This window comes from Thalassophryne amazonica, chromosome 11 (genome assembly GCF_902500255.1).
Source record: "Thalassophryne amazonica chromosome 11, fThaAma1.1, whole genome shotgun sequence".
Classification (NCBI taxonomy): Eukaryota; Metazoa; Chordata; class Actinopteri; order Batrachoidiformes; family Batrachoididae; genus Thalassophryne; species Thalassophryne amazonica.
In genome coordinates, this window is record NC_047113.1 from 84,630,348 (window position 1) to 84,648,097 (window position 17,750).

A 17,750-nucleotide genomic window follows, 5' to 3' on the forward strand; every position below is an offset into this window, starting at 1 on the left:
CCATGTCTCAGAGAAACCTAGGATGTCTATATTAGAATCAGTCAGAAGATGCTCCATTTGTTCACGTTTGTTACACAGACTACAGACGTTCAAATGACCACAAACAGTCCCTTTGGTTTACAGTTCGGGTCCCATACAGCTCTTGCCTGATTCAGTGTAGTAAATACGTTTGTACACCTGTGTTTTCTAAAAACTTTATTTCTTGGCTTTACGTTAAAGTAGTCTTGAGAGGTAATAGACAAGTTAGTGACTGGGCTTTGCCTGGTGAGCTCCCCTGCTAATACCGATGTAAATGGACTGCATTTATATATAGCGCTTTTCCATCTGCATCAGACGCTCAAAGCACTTTACAATTATGCCTCACATTCACCACGATGTCAGGGTGCTGCCATACAAGGCGCTCACTACACACCGGGAGCAATAGGGGATTAAGGACCTTGCCCAAGGGCCCTTAGTGATTTTCCAGTCAGACGGGGATTTGAACCCATGATCTTCTGGACTCAAGCCCAGCACCTTAACCACTAGACCATCACCTCCCCTTGATGTAGAAGATGGATGCCTCATGACTGCTGGGCTGTAGACATAGGCGCGACCCCGTAGCGGGCTGCTGGTGGTGTTAACTCACCTGCTAACACCGCTGGAGAAGATGGAGGTCTCGTGTCTGCTGGGCTGTTAGCCGTAGGCGCGACCCCATCGCGGGCCGCTGGTGGCGTTAGCTCCCTTGCTAACACCATTGGTGGCATTAGCTCCCCGGCTACCACTGCTGGTGGTGGAGGCCCCTGGACTGCTAGGCTATTAGCCTTAGGCACGACCCCATCTGGAGCTGCCGGTCCACTGATAGTTGGTGTTGGCGCTGGTGGAAGAGCCCATTCAAATCCTAGGCGGATCACAGGAGCTGCTGGTCCACTGCTACAGGCTACGCAGGTAGCCGCGTCATGCCAGATCTCATGCTCAATCAGGTCAGCCGCTACGTCAGTGTGATGGAATGGACCAGGGCACTGATGTACATCCCCAGATAGCAGGAGGAACATTACTACCAGAAATGCGTGGCTGCGCTGTGACTTAGGCGTGGTCCCAGAGCACTTTGTTGAACGGCTGCCGAGTTGTGACTGAATGATGGTGGTGGCTAGGACATATCTCCCAAAACCAAGATGTTTATTTACTTGGTTTTTTGGAGTTTTTATTCACAGCATAGTTTTAAATTGCTGTTTAGGTAATGTCCATTCAAAATTTGTCCAGTGTCGATATAGTAAGAGATACTTGTGAGCAGCTCATAAGTGAAGAGAGCTGTTGCAATACCTGTCACACCTGGTGCCGCCATCTTCATCCACTTTTTCCACAGTGTTGTGCACTGCCTCGCACCTTCAGGTTGTAATTACAACGTGTGTACAATGAGCATTTATTTTCCAGCTTGTTGGCACATTCATTGCGTTTTGGGGGGAAATTAACGTTGCATCAGCAAATATATTTTGCAGTACAGATATCTTTAGTGCACAGTGTAAGCGCCAAACTTCTGCTTGTTGCATCATGACAAAAAGGCCATGATTATTATGTAGCCTGCATACTTTTCTAGTTTAAAGATTTTTTTGCCCTGAGGTCCATTGGAGCTGGTACTTACCCACAGATCACAAAGGATGAAGCGGAGAAGCGTCTACAGTGCCAGGTCAATAAGGGTACATGCCCAGCCAGGGGCAAGACCCAGTTACAGCTGGGTGGACTTGGATCAAGTGTCTTGTCCACAAACTCATACAGGTAGTATGACTAGGAATCAAACTCAGTTGACATATTGGGAGCCCAACACCTTTTATCCCTCTGAGAGTCCTGCTGTACAACTTTAAAAGGTTGAAGAATGACATCATTTTCAATAATATTTCTGAATGTAGTTATCAAAAATATTTTCTTTGATGCATGGTTCTCTTATTCATGGTTCCCAGTCCAGACATACCGATCCCCCAGCCAGACCATCTAACTCTTCTTGGCAGAACCCAGAGGCATTCCCAAGCAAGCTGGAACCTCCTTCCAGTTCCACATACCTGGAAAACCTTCCTAGGTAGATGGCCTGGGGGCATCCTCAAGACATGCCCGAACCACCTCATCTGGCTCCTTCCATTTCTCAACTCAGAGTCCCCTCCTGAATATTCAAACTTCTTACCCTGTCCCTGTAAGTATGGATACCCAACAGAAGAACCTCATTTTCACCACTTGTGTCCTTGATCTTGTTCATTCCAGTCATGACCCAAAGCTCATAAACACGGATGAAGATGGCCGCCTTAATCAATTCCAGCTCACTGCTTTCTTCACCACAATGATCTGGTGCAGGATCCACAAAACTCCAGATGCTGCACTGATTTGTCTGTTCGTGTCATGCTGGTCTGATAAACTCCACCAGTCTGCATGAGATGATCTGGTTCAAAGGATTCATTTGTTTCTATAAATAAAATGCCATTTGGACTGATGGCTGAGGATGTCATCACTCTTTCAAACCATCGTGTCGATGGATTGCTCCTCTCAACCGTTTTCCCAGCATTCCGCGACATACCATTATTGAACGAACTCGTAGTGGAAATCTGAATGCCCTCTGGTGTTTGTTTTCAAATATTCAACACATTCAGCTTCATTTGACATCCACTGAGCCCGAGCTTTTGTGTCTCTGTGATTCTTGCCCCTCGTGATTTACATTTAAGCTCCATGTGAGCGCCGGCCGACACAGGATGACAGTTCGTCTCAAAGCTGTCAACTTCGCCTGAAGCGCCTCCATTTTTCCCTCTTCTGCTCATCCTTTTTTCCACTGCCAGTTCTCCTCCCTTTTCCTGTCCCTCCTTCTCACTTTCTTCGTCCTTCTGTTGCTGGTTTAATTCACCTCTCAGTCACATCATTTGCACCTGTTTTTGTTTGTATGTGTGTGTGTGTGTGTGTGTGTGTGTGTGTGTGTGTGTGTGTGTGTGTGTGTGTGTGTGTGTGTGTGTGTGTGTGTGTGTGTGTGTGTGTGTGTGTGTGTGTGTTGTTTTTTCCAGGAGAAACGACTGTCAGTGTACAGATTATGTGCCCTTTCAGTTGAAGATAACAGGGAATTTAGAAACACTCTTCATTGCTAATGGACCTGCTGTGCCTCAGGGCAACTCATGAAAGAACATTTTACTTCTACGCAGAGTTTAAACACTGAACAACACTTCCTGTCCTGCACTTTTTTCACCCTGAAATCACCCTTTGGTTGCAATGATTTCTCTCATTTACCACCCTGACATCGGGGAGAATGTGAGGCATTATTGTAAAGCGCTTTGAGCATCTGATGCGGATGGAAGAGTGCTACATAAATGCAGTCCATTTACCATTTACCAAGGAGAGATCTGTGATGAAAAGCAGGACACCCACTGAGAAAGCATGATGATCATGCATGAATACTAAATTCGGCAGTGAAGTGATGGCCAGGGTTGCACATGCCTAACCCTCCCTTATGACATCACAAAGACCCAAGCGAAAACACCTTCTCTGTCAGTTGGAGCAGGTTATCCAGCACAGATATACACTTTCAGAGCACACTTTGTTTAACCGTGTAAACACAAAGGGCCCTATCTTAAATATCCAGGCATAGCACACAATCTACATGTACATTTGGGACATGTCCAACTCTACTTTGCTTTGTACATGGCGCATGTTGGCTGAGTGTGAAAAGGCATTGCATTTAGTCTCTTAAGCATCTCTCATTCAATCCTGTATTTGTGGCATTTAGAAGAACATGTAGCACTCACCACCCAAGTCTTCAACTTTTGCCACAAACATGCCACTTTTATATCACACAATTTCCAGCACTTACCAGGGTGTGGAAATATGCTGAGGAGAGAAGGGGAATGAAAGTCAGTAGGCCCAAGATGAAGTATGATGTGAATGAGGGAGTACAGGTGGGTGGTGTGACAGAAAATCCATAGGACAAGGTGGGATGGAGATCTGCTGTAGTGGTCTCTAATGGGAAGAGCTAGAAGAAGAAGAAGAAAAAGAAAACATTTGTCTTGTGTCATTCCTTGTTAGTCTAATGCAGGGGTGGGCATCGAGGGCCGAGACACTGCAGGTTTTCCATGTAACCAATCACCTCAGCAGGTGGGTTGCTGATGAGCTTCTGCTCTGAACATAAACACCTGGTTGTCAATGAAATCACCTGCTGAGACACCTGATCATTAATGAAATCACCTGCTGAGGCGATTGGTTGCACAGAAAACCTGCAGTGTCTCGGCCCTTTATGGCACATGATTGCCCACCCCTGGTCTAATGTGACCTGAACAAGGCACGTTGCTATTTGGATGATGGACTCAAGTGTTCTGTGAGGACATGGACATTCATGCAAAGCATAAAAGCACACAACAGACCATGAGCTGGAGGAGCATCCATTCCATCTCTCTGAGATGAAGCAGTTGAGTGCTTCATTGCTGCAACACCTCCTACACATCCTACTCCAGCCTCCTGATCTGTTCCATGTCCTGTAAGGATGTCCCAAGGCCAGTCCCGTCTTGATGCACTCCACCTGCAATCCTGGAGATGAAGAATCAGAATTGTGTGATTAATTTGTAGGTGGAGCTGTCCGTGGTGCTGATCTGCTGTTTCAGCACACCGTGTGTGGCATTGGACAGACACACAGCACTCTGCTTTCACATATGCAAATTACAGACGACTTGTGAGCCTCTTAAATTCATTTTGGGCTTGATGAATTGCATTGTGTGAGCCAAATTAACTTATTTGTATATTCTCCTCCCAGTATTTTGTACACTCTAGTAGACACACCTCATACTGCATATTCATTAAGGCAAACATACTAAATGGGCAATATGTGCTATTTTGGACATTAGAAAGATGCAATCCTCAGTGTGTAACATTAGTAGGTCAGGTTAGACATTTTTGCAGATGGTATAGAGTTTGTATATGTGTTTGCACATACAAACCTTTAAATCAGGCCCTTATTGTTTCAACAGTATGGGTGCTGGCTGTGACAGTGATAACTGTGTCAGTCACAAACTCTGTGCTGCTTTTTGTTGAGTGGCCTGAAGTGTGTCAGGAGGCAAAAACTGTGTGTATTTTTTATTTATTTATTTTTTCCTACTGCATAAAGGAATTTCCAAGCTTTCGTTAACAGGTATGTAGAGCAACAGCTCCTCCGCTGTTTCAAAATATGGACAGGAAGCCCTGGAACATGTTTGAAGTTTTCAGAGAGACTGACTGAAAAGCAGCACTCACGCAGGACCGCTGTCAGTCCAAGATGAGACATGCTGTTGCGCTAGTTAACCAGAGGTCACTTTCTTAGAATCTCATTATCATTTTCTATTTTCTCTCTTTTTCTTCTGTCGTACCCTCTGCTGGGCTTCATCTCTGTGCTCTCTGAGGAACTTAAACCTGGTGTGTTTTTCTACCTGATCTTTCTCAGTGCGGTTTCCTGCCAAAGGCCTCACCTTCTTCTCCAAACTCTCTCTCCATCAGTGTTAACATTTCATCCTACTTGTTCTTCTTCTCCAGGTAAATTCACCTGTATCGAGGCTCGTTTCCACTTGGAGCGGCAGATGGGTTACTACCTGATCCAGATGTACATCCCCTCACTGCTCATTGTCATCTTGTCCTGGGTTTCCTTCTGGATCAATATGGACGCGGCACCGGCCCGAGTGGGTCTGGGCATCACCACAGTGCTGACCATGACCACGCAGAGCTCTGGTTCCAGAGCCTCGCTGCCCAAGGTAAGCATAGCTCAGTCCACAGTTCAGTACTTTTTCATATCAGGAGCCACTGGGTGGTACACTGATCAAGTTAAATCCTGGAGAAACAATGAAAAATGTTTATTTTATGTTTAAAGTAGACCTGCATTGAAATAAATGTGGTCAGATCTCAGAAAGAAATAGCTGATATGTATTTATAAGACCCTTATGAATGCAGTAACGTAAATCTGTAAGCCCAAATTTGTAATTCAGCGGAGAAATCTTCGTTTAAAAATGACAAATTTGCAGCTAAAATTTAGCCCTCCACGAAAACTGTTTGTACATCCGGGTCATTTCCATGACGTCGGGGAGAAGACGGAGCGCTTGCGCCTTCAGTCCGATCCCGCATTGAAATTGATTTTATCTGTTAGTAATGTTACTGTTATACACATCCTGGTTTCAATATCCAACAGTAAGCTGCAATGAATGAGAGATACAGCTCTGCATGCTCAGATTAGCGGCGACATCAACAGCGGGCGACGTTCTTCCCCGACGCCTTGCTCTCACTGCCTCCGATGCGCTTACCGAGTCTAAGGGCTCGGTAAACGCCGCAGCGGGCCACTCACACCGCCCTCGTGTCTGCTGTGCAGCCGGCACCACCTCCCTGTCTACTGAATGGAGGTACGGCCAACTTGGCAGCAAGTCCAGAGACTAAGCTCGCTGTTTTGATGCGGAGCGGCCGGTGACACCTGTTGCCCGCAATGACAGAGTTCTTGCGGCAAAATCCGCAGCGCTGCACGGTCTCAGTAATTGGAGCCACAGAGCTCCGTGGCCGCTGAGAGAGGTTTATATCTTTTTAATGACTTGAATTCTTTGCGGGTCCCGCATCCGTACCCCGCGACGGTAACACCGAAGGCTAAAGACAGTAGATTTTCAATGCGACACCACTCAATCAAATGGGCGTATGAAAAAGTCCCCAAAAATCATTTTCAAGCAACAATAAAAGAAATGTGTACTCACCAAACGTACCGCAAGACAATATGAAGTTTTAAAAAAGTTGATCCTTCTGTATAAGACAATAAAAAGGTGCTTTTGTAAGAGATGCAAACCGACGTAAATCCACAAATTGGTGCACGCAATGCATGCTGGGATAGGGTCTTCTCTCTGACGTCTCGGCAGCGTCCAGGATGTGCTGACAGTTTTGCGGAGGGCTAAATTTTAGCTGTAAATTTGTCATTTTTAAAGTAAGATTTCTGTGTTGAATGACAGATCTGGACTTGCAGATTTACTTTACTACATTCAGAAGGATCTTATGTGTAAATATAAGTCATTTTTTGGTCCAAAGATCTGACTGCATTTATTTCAATGCAGGTCTACTTTAATGTATGAAGGTGATTCTGATCCGCCTCAAAATTTACCAAATTTTCCAGAGTGTTTGTCACATCTGTTTAAAAAAATGCATCATGAAGAGGGGGAAAAAAACATTTGTAAGCATTTATTTTTGGAACGTGCAACAAGTCGCAAAATTTATTTAATCTGCGCATTATGTATTTATACCACAAATGCCGCATTAGAAAACAGAAGCTAACGAGTTAATTTGAGTTTGGTACAAAACAAAATGTGAGTAAACTGTTTCTTTGGCCATTGAATACATGAAAATATGTGAGGTAAACGTGCAATATAATTAAATGTTTGAAAACTGCAATTTTTAAATGTATTTGTAACACAACGAAATGCTGAAACCATTGGCGCCATGTCACGCCACGGGACCTAGAGGGAGGGAAGGAGGCAAAAGTAGGCAGCAAATGAAGCCTTTCTGAGTGACTTTAACATGTGTTCTTCTTCTTCTTTTGTGATTCATTGATTTGTAGTTTCAAAGCAAATGCTCCAGCACCAGGATTTAGCAGCATGTTTTTTTAAAAGGGTAATCACGGCCCCAGGTGGCAAAATACATAGACAATACAATGAAAGAAAGAAAGAAAGGAAAGCAATGCTTTGTCTCCTTCTGAAGATCCTACTTAAACTGATGAACTCTTACCCACATACCAGTTTTTTTTTTTTTTGGGGGGGGGGGGGGGGTTGATTCAGATTCATTCCAGAATCCAACATTATCTCAAGTTATTATCAAGTTTCTTGTGTAATTTCATTCAACTTTTTTGGAGATTTGGTTAACTGTACATTTTTGAAAAGCTTCTGAAATGAGTAATTAATAAAACATTGTTTCGATTTTTTTCAAAGGTTGTTACTGCTGCCAACTTGGATTTCCAAAATTGATCTTTTTTTTTATCTTTATGACCTCACAAAGGTCTAGTGGTGGAGGTTGTTGTTAAAATGGTGGAGGTGTGCGCTCTCTTAGTTCCTGTTCTACTTTACTCATTCATGCACAGACCTGACTAACACGCACATGCATCCATGTGCACAATCACAGGTTAATTGGGTTTTTGCATGGCGTGTCACGGGTTCGGCACCCTGTCAGTGGGTAGGGATCCTCCTCATTTAGCAGCACGGAAGAACAGCGTGCAGAGACAAGCACTGCAATGACAGAATGTGGATGTGATGAACACTCCTGAGTTATGGTACTTGGGGACAGATAGCATCAGACAGTGATCATACCAGACTTCATTTAGCCCTCATTATCTGGACAGTTTGCACCCTGTCCGTGTCCACATTGTGCACATGGACACACTGTTGAAATTGAGATGGTCAGATGTGTCTGTCTGGCTTTTCGCTCCGTGTCACCTTCTCATATTTTTGGATTCTTTGCACACAACACTGAGGCGGACGTGACTGAAGCATCTGTCTGAGTTTGAGTCGGTGACTGATTATTGTCTGACAGAGCAGCAAAAAAAAAACATTTACAAAGTCTGAAGAAACAACTCTGGTTTGCTGTCACTCAAAACAATGGCAGGGGAATTTTTAGTTTTTCTGTCTGTCCCAGTCAGAATAAAGATTTAAATAATGATGGGGAAAAAAGTACAAATTGCATTATTTATGGCTCCTTCTTTGATCCATTTCTTACAGACTTTGATTTTGGTGTTAAACAGCAGATAATCAGGACAACGTCATTCACAGTGTTTAACTTTGATGCACAAGATCAACTGAAAAAGTAATTTTTTTTTTTTGTTTTGTTTTGTAAAATCCCGTAGATTTACCAGACAGATGCTGGACACTGTCACCTGCTGGACGGTTCAGGAATGTGCATCCATATTACATTATCAATTTCATATTCAAGCAACCAAACGGGCTCATTTATGACTCTGTTATAGTTTGTACTTTTTTTAATGACTCTATGACAGATATTCTAAAATCTTATCATTAATTATTGATTTTCAATCTTTTGTATGCAAAAAGAAACAAACAAAATTACATGTCTTTTTTACAATCCTCGTCTGTTATGTGCTAAAATTTTCTGTTTACACTGGAAAAATATGTTTAAGAAATTAAGTTTTTTGGAGTGAATTATGTATGATTTTAACACCAAAATGAAGTGGTGACTCAGTAGTACTTTGATGAACAACCTATTACAATGACATCATAATAGTCAAGGTCATTCATTCATTCATTCATTTTCTGCCACTTTTCCAAGTCTGTGTCGTGTCATGGTGGAAGCAGACCAAGCAGCTCATCCCACACTTCCATTTCCTCAGCCAAATCCCATCTTTATTACATCATTTTTGTTTAAAACAAAGTGTAAAGAAACATCTTATTTGTAATTTTTAAAATGTTTTGTACAGAAACACTTGACATATTTACATTGAAATATTTCAAAATTGTAACCTTCAAAATAAGATTCATAACTATGGAATAGCTGCCAGCAAATCACAGTAAAGTTATCATTGAAAGGTTCTTCACATCCTGTACACCTTGTTTTTGGGTTGTGTTATGGGCACCCTGTCTTTTTGCACATTGTCCACAGATCATGGGACCTCATGGACAGATTCTCTGTCAGAATGGTCTGACATCTCAGATATGATCTTCTTTGTCCGATGTGGACTCTTCTCCATCAGCTGAGCTGTTTTTATCTTCACTGTTGGGCATTAAATATCTGGAAATCTTGTTACTGTACGTCTGTTAGCAGTAACAAATTCATGGCCGGGCACATTTTATGATTAAAAATATCACAACAGCACATATCAGTATTCTGCTCATGTCATAAATAACCCCGCTCGGTCTTTTTGAAGGTTACAGCCAACAGAGGATCTGCACATATGTTATTAATGCTCAATGATAAACTGTACAGCCTTCTAAAAAATACCTTTTTGTCCCCTGTCACAGGTGTCCTACGTAAAAGCCATCGACATCTGGATGGCCGTGTGCCTGCTGTTTGTGTTCTCGGCCCTGCTCGAGTACGCCGCTGTCAACTTCATCGCCCGCCAGCACAAGGAGCTGCTGCGCTTCAGACGGAGGCGACGACATATGAAGGTGAGTTTTATCAATAAATACCCACTGGATGAAAGAGATGTTATCATCTGTGGGACGCAGGTGACACCCAGAAGCAACTAAACAATATAAAGAAAGCAGCTTCTACTGCTGTGTAGAGAATAAAACACAATGTGAGGATTTCACAAAGAACAACAATTTGTTTTAGCACCAAACTGCCTCAACCCCAATATTCTGTATCAGCTTCTCTGTTTTTGTTTGTAAAATGCTTTAGAAAAATAGACACAAAAGGCCCATTTTCAGACAAAATGACTTTTGGGATAAAAAGGTCAGCTGCTGTCAGACCACAAGAGCTCCGTTTTCCAACGGTCACAAACACATCAAGGTTTTTTGTGATGAAAGCTTGAGAGTGTAGCTCCAGCCAAACAACCTGCATCCTCAGAAATGAACACATCTGCAAAATGCAAAATCTATGCAAGATATCGATGCATGATTTTGCATAATGCAAGCTGCAATATCTCCTGTGAACAGCAGGGGCAGTATCACAACATTCTACAGTAAAAAGCAATGGTGTAAAGTTTTTAAAGGAAGTTCTGTGACCAGTTCTGCAATCAGCCACATGTATCTGATGCATCGTTGCTCTGCGACAAATATGCTTGTCAGAACAGCTGGTAAGAGACCAGTTTGCAGTGTGAAAATACAGAAGCTGTACAAGGTTTGAGTACGTTGGTGTGCCCTCTGGTGGAATCGTCTGGTAATACATGTATTCAAGTCTGTGTACAATTACATTCACAATGCAGCTGGTTGTCTGCACAAACACGTAGTTGAAAAGCAAGTATACGAGGTCTGTTAGAAAAGTATCCCACCTTTTTATTTTTTGCAAAAACCATATGGATTTGAATCATGTGTGATTGCATCAGCCATGCTTGAACCTTCGTGTGCATGCGTGAGTTTTTTCACGCCTGTCAGTTGCATCATTCGCCTGTGAGCAGGCTTTGTGTGAGCAGTGGTCCACCCCTCTTGTCGGATTTTTATTGCGAGTAAAATGTCTGAACGATTTGGAGCTTTGCTGCATCAAATTTTTCCAGAAACTTTGAGAGACAGGTGGTCACCATTCGGAAAATTCAGATGGCTTTCAGGGATGATTTTATGGGGATTACACAGATTAAGGAGTGCTCCAGCCGGTTTAAAGACCGCCCACAGCGGCTGAGAGCACGGCGCACTCTGAGCACCGATTGACAGGCTGAAACCCCGCTGAAACAACCAGCTCATTTCCATCGTGAAGGCTTTGTTGATCCGGGACGTTGTCTGACGTCCACAAAAATGGCAGAAGATGTGGACATCAAGACTTTTTCAGCACATTCCACTGTTACAGGAGTTTTTCATGGAAAGAGAAGCGGAGGGATGCGCCACGGAGCCGCTCATGGCGTGAGACAAAAGCACCTCCATGTTGGTCTCACAGGACGGCTTTCAGATGGCTTTCAGACGGCGTTGCTTTGCGCCATGCGGCTCCACCGCGATGCGCAGAATTCCTCCGCTCCTCTTTCCATGACAAAAACTCCTGTAACAGTGAAATGTGCCGTTCATTTCCACAGTGGACGCTGTGTTGATCCGGGACGTCGTCTGACTTCCACAGGAATTGCGGAAGACGTGGACATCTGCACTTTTTCGGCACATTGAGACAGACGTGCGGAGGAATTCCGCGCGTCGCGGTGGAGCCGCATGGCGCAAAGCAACGCCGTGATGAAGCCTCACAGGACATGTTCTGGCATGTCCAGCTCATGCACAATTTCTCTGATAGTCACATGACTGAAAAGCCACCGAAAGCCATCTGAAAGCCGTCCTGTGAGACCAACACGGAGGTGCTTTTGTCCCGCGCCATGAGCGGGACGGTGGCGCATCCCTCCGCTTCTCTTTCCATGAAAAAAACTCCTGTAACAGTGGAATGTGCCGAAGTTTTGATGTCCACTTCTTCTGCCATTTTTGTGGAATTCAGACGATGTCCCGGATCAACAAAGCCTTCACGTTGGAAATGATCTGGTTGTTTCAGCGGGGTTTCAGCCTGTCAATCGGCGCGCGCCGTGCGCCGCGCTCTCAGACGCTGTGGGTGGTCTTTAAACCGGCTGGAGCACTCCTTAATCTGTGTAATCCCCATAAAATCGTCCCTGAAAGCCATCTGAATTTTCCGAATGGTGTCCACCTGGAGGTCTCTCACAGTTTCTGGAAAAATTTGATGCAGCAAAGCTCCAAATCGTTCAGACATTTATTCACAATAAAAATCTGACGAGAGGGGTGGACCACTGCTCACACAAAGCCTGCTCACAGGCGAATGACGCAACCGAGAGGCGTGAAAAAACTCACGCATGCGCATGAAGGTTCAAGCTTGGCTGATGCAATCACACGTGATTCAAATCCATATGGTTTTTGAAAAAAATAAAAAGGTTGGATACTTTTCTAACAGACCTCGTATTTCTGCCTTAAGAACTCTTTGGGCACTTTTCAGTTCTGTTATTGACCACCAGGGGGCAGAGTCTCTGAAACCTTAACTGCGCATTACTGTATCTTGACCAATACTTTGCCTGTCACGGTGAAACTTGATAGACAAGGTCTCCTTTGTAGGACCTCAAACATGTTTGACATTGCTCTTGGGGACGCAGGTTAGGCGAAGTATCACCCTCATTTTTATTTTCCAAATCCAACCACAAAGAAAGTGCTTTGAGTCCACAAACATGTTTATTTTTAGGGGATACAAGGTCAAACTGCGCCGCAGGGCAGAATAACACGTTTTGACACTGTAAACACCAGAATGCATTTCTCCACTCTGCTCCATCCTCCAGCCTCCTGAAAAATGTTCTCGCTGTTTGATATTAGCTTTGTGCGGCGCTCATCACCAGCTCCAAACACGGGCTATTAATGTTTCATGGACGAAGCATTGAGCCTGATTCAAAGTGAACAAACAGACCCGACCAGGCTCATAATGTTGCGACACTCACTGTGTCACAACACAGAAACAAGAAGCAAAACTTTGTTTTTCAAAACTTTTATTTGTGGAAACTCGTCGTTTATGACAAACTGCTGAAACAGCTTTTTGTTCTTGCTCACATTCCACCTCAGATCCTGATTGAAGTCATTCCATATTAATGGTTAATTGATGTCCTCCTTTGTGACAGCAGTATTTTCCAGGTGTTCCAGCTGTGAAATGTTAATTGTATTTGTCCACGTCACACTGGTCTACACCATGATGTTATTTTATCAAATTTAAACCAGCTGCTGCGTGATAACCTGTTAATGAGGGAACACAAATATACTGCCACTTTCCAAAACCAACACTCTGCTAAAAACAGCTGGAATTGTTTTATTTTAAAGATCAGAATTAGAATAAGTAAGTAATATACACTCAACAAAAATATAAATGCAACACTTTTGGTTTTGCTCCCATTTTGTATGAGATGAACTCAAAGATCTAAAACTTTTTCCACATACACAATATCACCATTTCCCTCAAATATTGTTCACAAACCAGTCTAAATCTGTGATAGTGAGCACTTCTCCTTTGCTGAGATAATCCATCCCACCTCACAGGTGTGCCATATCAAGATGCTGATTAGACACCATGATTAGTGCACAGGTGTGCCTTAGACTGCCCACAATAAAAGGCCATTCTGAAAGGTGCAGTTTTATCACACAGCACAATGCCACAGATGTCACAAGATTTGAGGGAGCGTGCAATTGGCATGCTGACAGCAGGAATGTCAACCAGAGCTGTTGCTCGTGTATTGAATGTTCATTTCTCTACCATAAGCCGTCTCCAAAGGCGTTTCACAGAATTTGGCAGTACATCCAACCAGCCTCACAACCACAGACCACGTGTAACCACACCAGCACAGGACCTCCACATCCAGCATGTTCACCTCCAAGATCGTCTGAGACCAGCCACTCGGACAGCTGCTGAAACAATTGGTTTGCATAACCAAAGAATTTCTGCACAAACTGTCAGAAACTGTCTCAGGGAAGCTCATCTGCATGCTTGTCATCCTCATCGGGGTCTCGACCTGACTCCAGTTCGTTGTCGTAACCGACTTGAGTGGGCAAATGCTCACATTCACTGGTGTTTGGCACATTGGAGAGGTGTTCTCTTCACGGATGAATCCTGGTTCACACTGTCCAGGGCAGATGGCAGACAGCGTGTGTGGCATCGTGTGGGTGAGCGGTTTTCTGAAGTCAATGTTGTGGATCGAGTGGCCCATGGTGGCGGCGGGGTTATGGTATGGGCAGGCGTCTGTTATGGATGAAGAACACAGGTGCATTTTATTGATGGTATTTTGAATGCACAGAGATACCGTGACGAGATCCTGAGGTCCATTGTTGTGCCATACATCCAAGAACATCACCTCATGTTGCAGCAGGATAATGCACGGCCCCATGTTGCAAGGATCTGTACACAATTCTTGGAAGCTGAAAATGTCCCAGTTCTTGCATGGCCGGCATAGTCACCCATTGAGCATGTTTGAGATGCTCTGGACCGGCGTATACGACAGCGTGTACCAGTTCCTGCCAATATCCAGCAACTTCGCACAGCCATTGAAGAGGAGTGGACCAACATTCCACAGGCCACAATTGACAACCTGATCAACTCTATGCGAAGGAGATGTGTTGCACTGCATGAGACAAATGGTGGTCACACCAGATACTGACTGGTATCCCCCCCCAATAAAACAAAACTGCACCTTTCAGAGTGGCCTTTTATTGTGGACAGTCTAAGGCACACCTGTGCACTAATCATGGTGTCTAATCAGCATCTTGGTATGGCACACCTGTGAGGTGGGATGGATTATCTCAGCAAAGGAGAAGTGCTCACTATCACAGATTTAGACTGGTTTGTGAACAATATTTGAGGGAAATGGTGATATTGTGTATGTGGAAAAAGTTTTAGATCTTTGAGTTCATCTCATACAAAATGGGAGCAAAACCAAAAGTGTTGCGTTTATATTTTTGTATATATATATATATATATATATATATATATATATATATATATATATATATATATATATATATACGTGGGCTGTCAATAAAGTATAGGTCCTTTTTATTTTTTTCAAAAACTATATGGATTTCATTCATATGTTTTTACGTCAGACATGCTTGAACCCTCGTGAGCATGCGTGAGTTTTTCCACGCCTGTCGGTGACGTCATTCGCCTGTGAGCACTCCTTGTGGGAGGAGTCGTCCAGCCCCTCGTCGGAATTCCTTTGTCTGAGAAGTTGCTGAGAGACTGGCGCTTTGTTTGATCAAAATTTTTTCTAAACCTGTGAGACATATCGAAGTGGACACGGTTCGAAAAATTAAGCTGGTTTTCAGTGAAAATTTTAACGGCTGATGAGAGATTTTGAGGTGATTCTGTCGCTTTAAGGACTTCCCACGGTGCGAGACGTCGTGCAGCGCTCTCAGCCGCTGTCGTCAGCCTGTTCAAGCTGAAAACCTCCACATTACAGGTTCTATTGATCCAGGACGTCGTGAGAGAACAGAGAAGTTTCAGAAGAAGTCGGTTTCAGCATTTTATCCGGATATTCCACTGTTAAAGGAGATTTTTTTTAATGAAAGATGTGTGGACGGGTCCGCGCGTCGGGACGCAGCCGCCGCGACGCTCCGCCACAGGAAAAACACGTCTGTTGAAAGCCTTAAGGACAAGTTGGAACATGTCCTGCCTGTTAAACAATTTCTCATATACTCACTCCACTGAAAGCCATCAAAAGCCGCCTGGATTTTACAAATGGTTATCAACACGGAGGTGTTTTTCCTGTGCCACCGCACGTCCTGTGCCGTCCGCACGTCTTTCATTAAAAAAATCTCCTTTAACAGTGGAATATCCGGATAAAATGCTGAAACCGACTTCTTCTGAAACTTCTCTGTTCTCTCACGACGTCCTGGATCAATAGAGCCTGAAATGTGGAGGTTTTCAGCTTGAACAGGCTGACGACGGCGGCTGAGAGCGCTGAGCGACGTCTCGCACCGTGGGAAGTCCTTAAAGCGACAGTATCACCTCAAAATCTCTCATCAGCCGTTAAAATTTTCACTGAAAACCAGCTTAATTTTTCGAACCGTGTCCACTTCGATGTGTCTCACAGGTTTAGAAAAAATTTTGATCAAACAACGCGCCAGTCTCTCAGCAACTTCTCAGACAAAGGAATTCCGACGAGGGGCTGGACGACTCCTCCCACAAGGAGTGCTCACAGGCGAATGACGTCACGGACAGGCGTGGAAAATACTCACGCATGCGCACGAGGGTTCAAGCATGTCTGACCTAAAAACATATGAATGAAATCCATATAGTTTTTGAAAAAAATAAAAAGGACCGTTACTTTATTGACAGCCCTCGTATATATATATATAATATATATTAATATAATATATATTATAATATATATATAATAAGTAAGAATAAGTAAAAAAAAAAAAAAGGCCCTCTTTTCATGCTCCTTGTGTCTCTTTCATCGTGTGGCAGCTTGTCCTTCATCATCTGACATGTTCCTGTTATCTTTTTATTTCATTGTAAAGCAGGTTGTCCTTGTGATATGTGATATGTTTTGTTCATCTTTTTCTGTTTCATTGTGTGGCAGCTTGTCCTTTGATCTCCCCTCTAACATTCTTGCCTTATGACATCATCTGGTATTTTCCTTTGTCCTCTTTCTGCTTTGTTGTGTCTGGCTATTCTTTGAGCTCTTCTCTGCTGGTATTGTGACGTCATCTGACATGTTCCTGTTATCTTTTTGTTTTATTGTGAGGCAGTTTGTCCATTGATCTCGGCTCTAACATGCTTGCCAGGTGACACTATGTCACATTTTCCTTTTATCTCTTTCATTTTCTCAACCCAAAGCCTACATCTCCACCAAAGTTCATTGAAATAAAATCATGTTCTTTTGTGATATCCTGCTGAAAAGTGGACAAACAAAAATGAAAACATAAACTCCTTGATGGAGGTCATTCAGATTCACAAAGTACTTCACAATCTCCATCATCTGTCTTTTCTCACTTCTTTGTGAGATTGGTGTATCTCATTCTGGCGTTTGGCTTCTTCTTCCCATTTTTCTTCTTCTACGTCTTCGATCTGGTAACGCTCACTTCTCATAAGCTCCGGGTGAAATGCCCGCGTGTCACTTATGCAGTGGGCCCAGTATTGTTGGAAAGTGAGTAAACTGAAAATTGCTGGACAGGTTTCTTTCAAACTTGGTGGCACTGTTTCTTGGATAGATTTCTATAGGAAATTAGGTTTTGGAGTAGTTGCATAAAAGTTCATCCTTAAAGTAAAATATGATCTGGAAAACACCATTTTTGTACATCTCAACAACCAAGCGGCCTAGATGGATAAAATGTGGTGGGATTATTATGTGTATAGATACGTGGAGATGATTATATTTTGGAATAGTTTGGCAAAAGTTCATAGGTCAAAGTCAAGGAATAAATGATCTGAAAAACACTTTTTTTTTTGTATATCTCAACAACCAAGATGCCTAGATGGATCAGACTTGATGGGAATATTATTTGGAGAGATATCTCAAGGTGATTAACATTTGATGTAGATTAGTCAAGTTAGAGGTCAAGATCAAGGAAAATCTGGTCCAAAAACATCTTTTTTTCTGTATCTAAACAACCAAAACATGGATCAAACTTGGTGGGAATATTAATGGAGAGAAATCT

At 43.3% G+C, this 17,750-nt stretch overlaps 1 protein-coding gene across 4 annotated transcripts in view; it reads left to right on the forward strand.

The window, feature by feature from the left end:
- The window catches only part of glra1 (glycine receptor, alpha 1), a 338,979-nt gene that overhangs the window by 280,906 nt on the left and 40,323 nt on the right, over window positions 1-17,750 (forward strand). For all 4 annotated transcript variants that reach the window (XM_034182305.1, XM_034182307.1, XM_034182308.1 and 1 more), the window contains 2 exons: window positions 5,500-5,714; window positions 9,948-10,094. In XM_034182305.1, coding sequence (XP_034038196.1) covers window positions 5,500-5,714; window positions 9,948-10,094 — 362 coding nt within the window. The remainder of the gene's footprint in view (window positions 1-5,499; window positions 5,715-9,947; window positions 10,095-17,750) is intronic.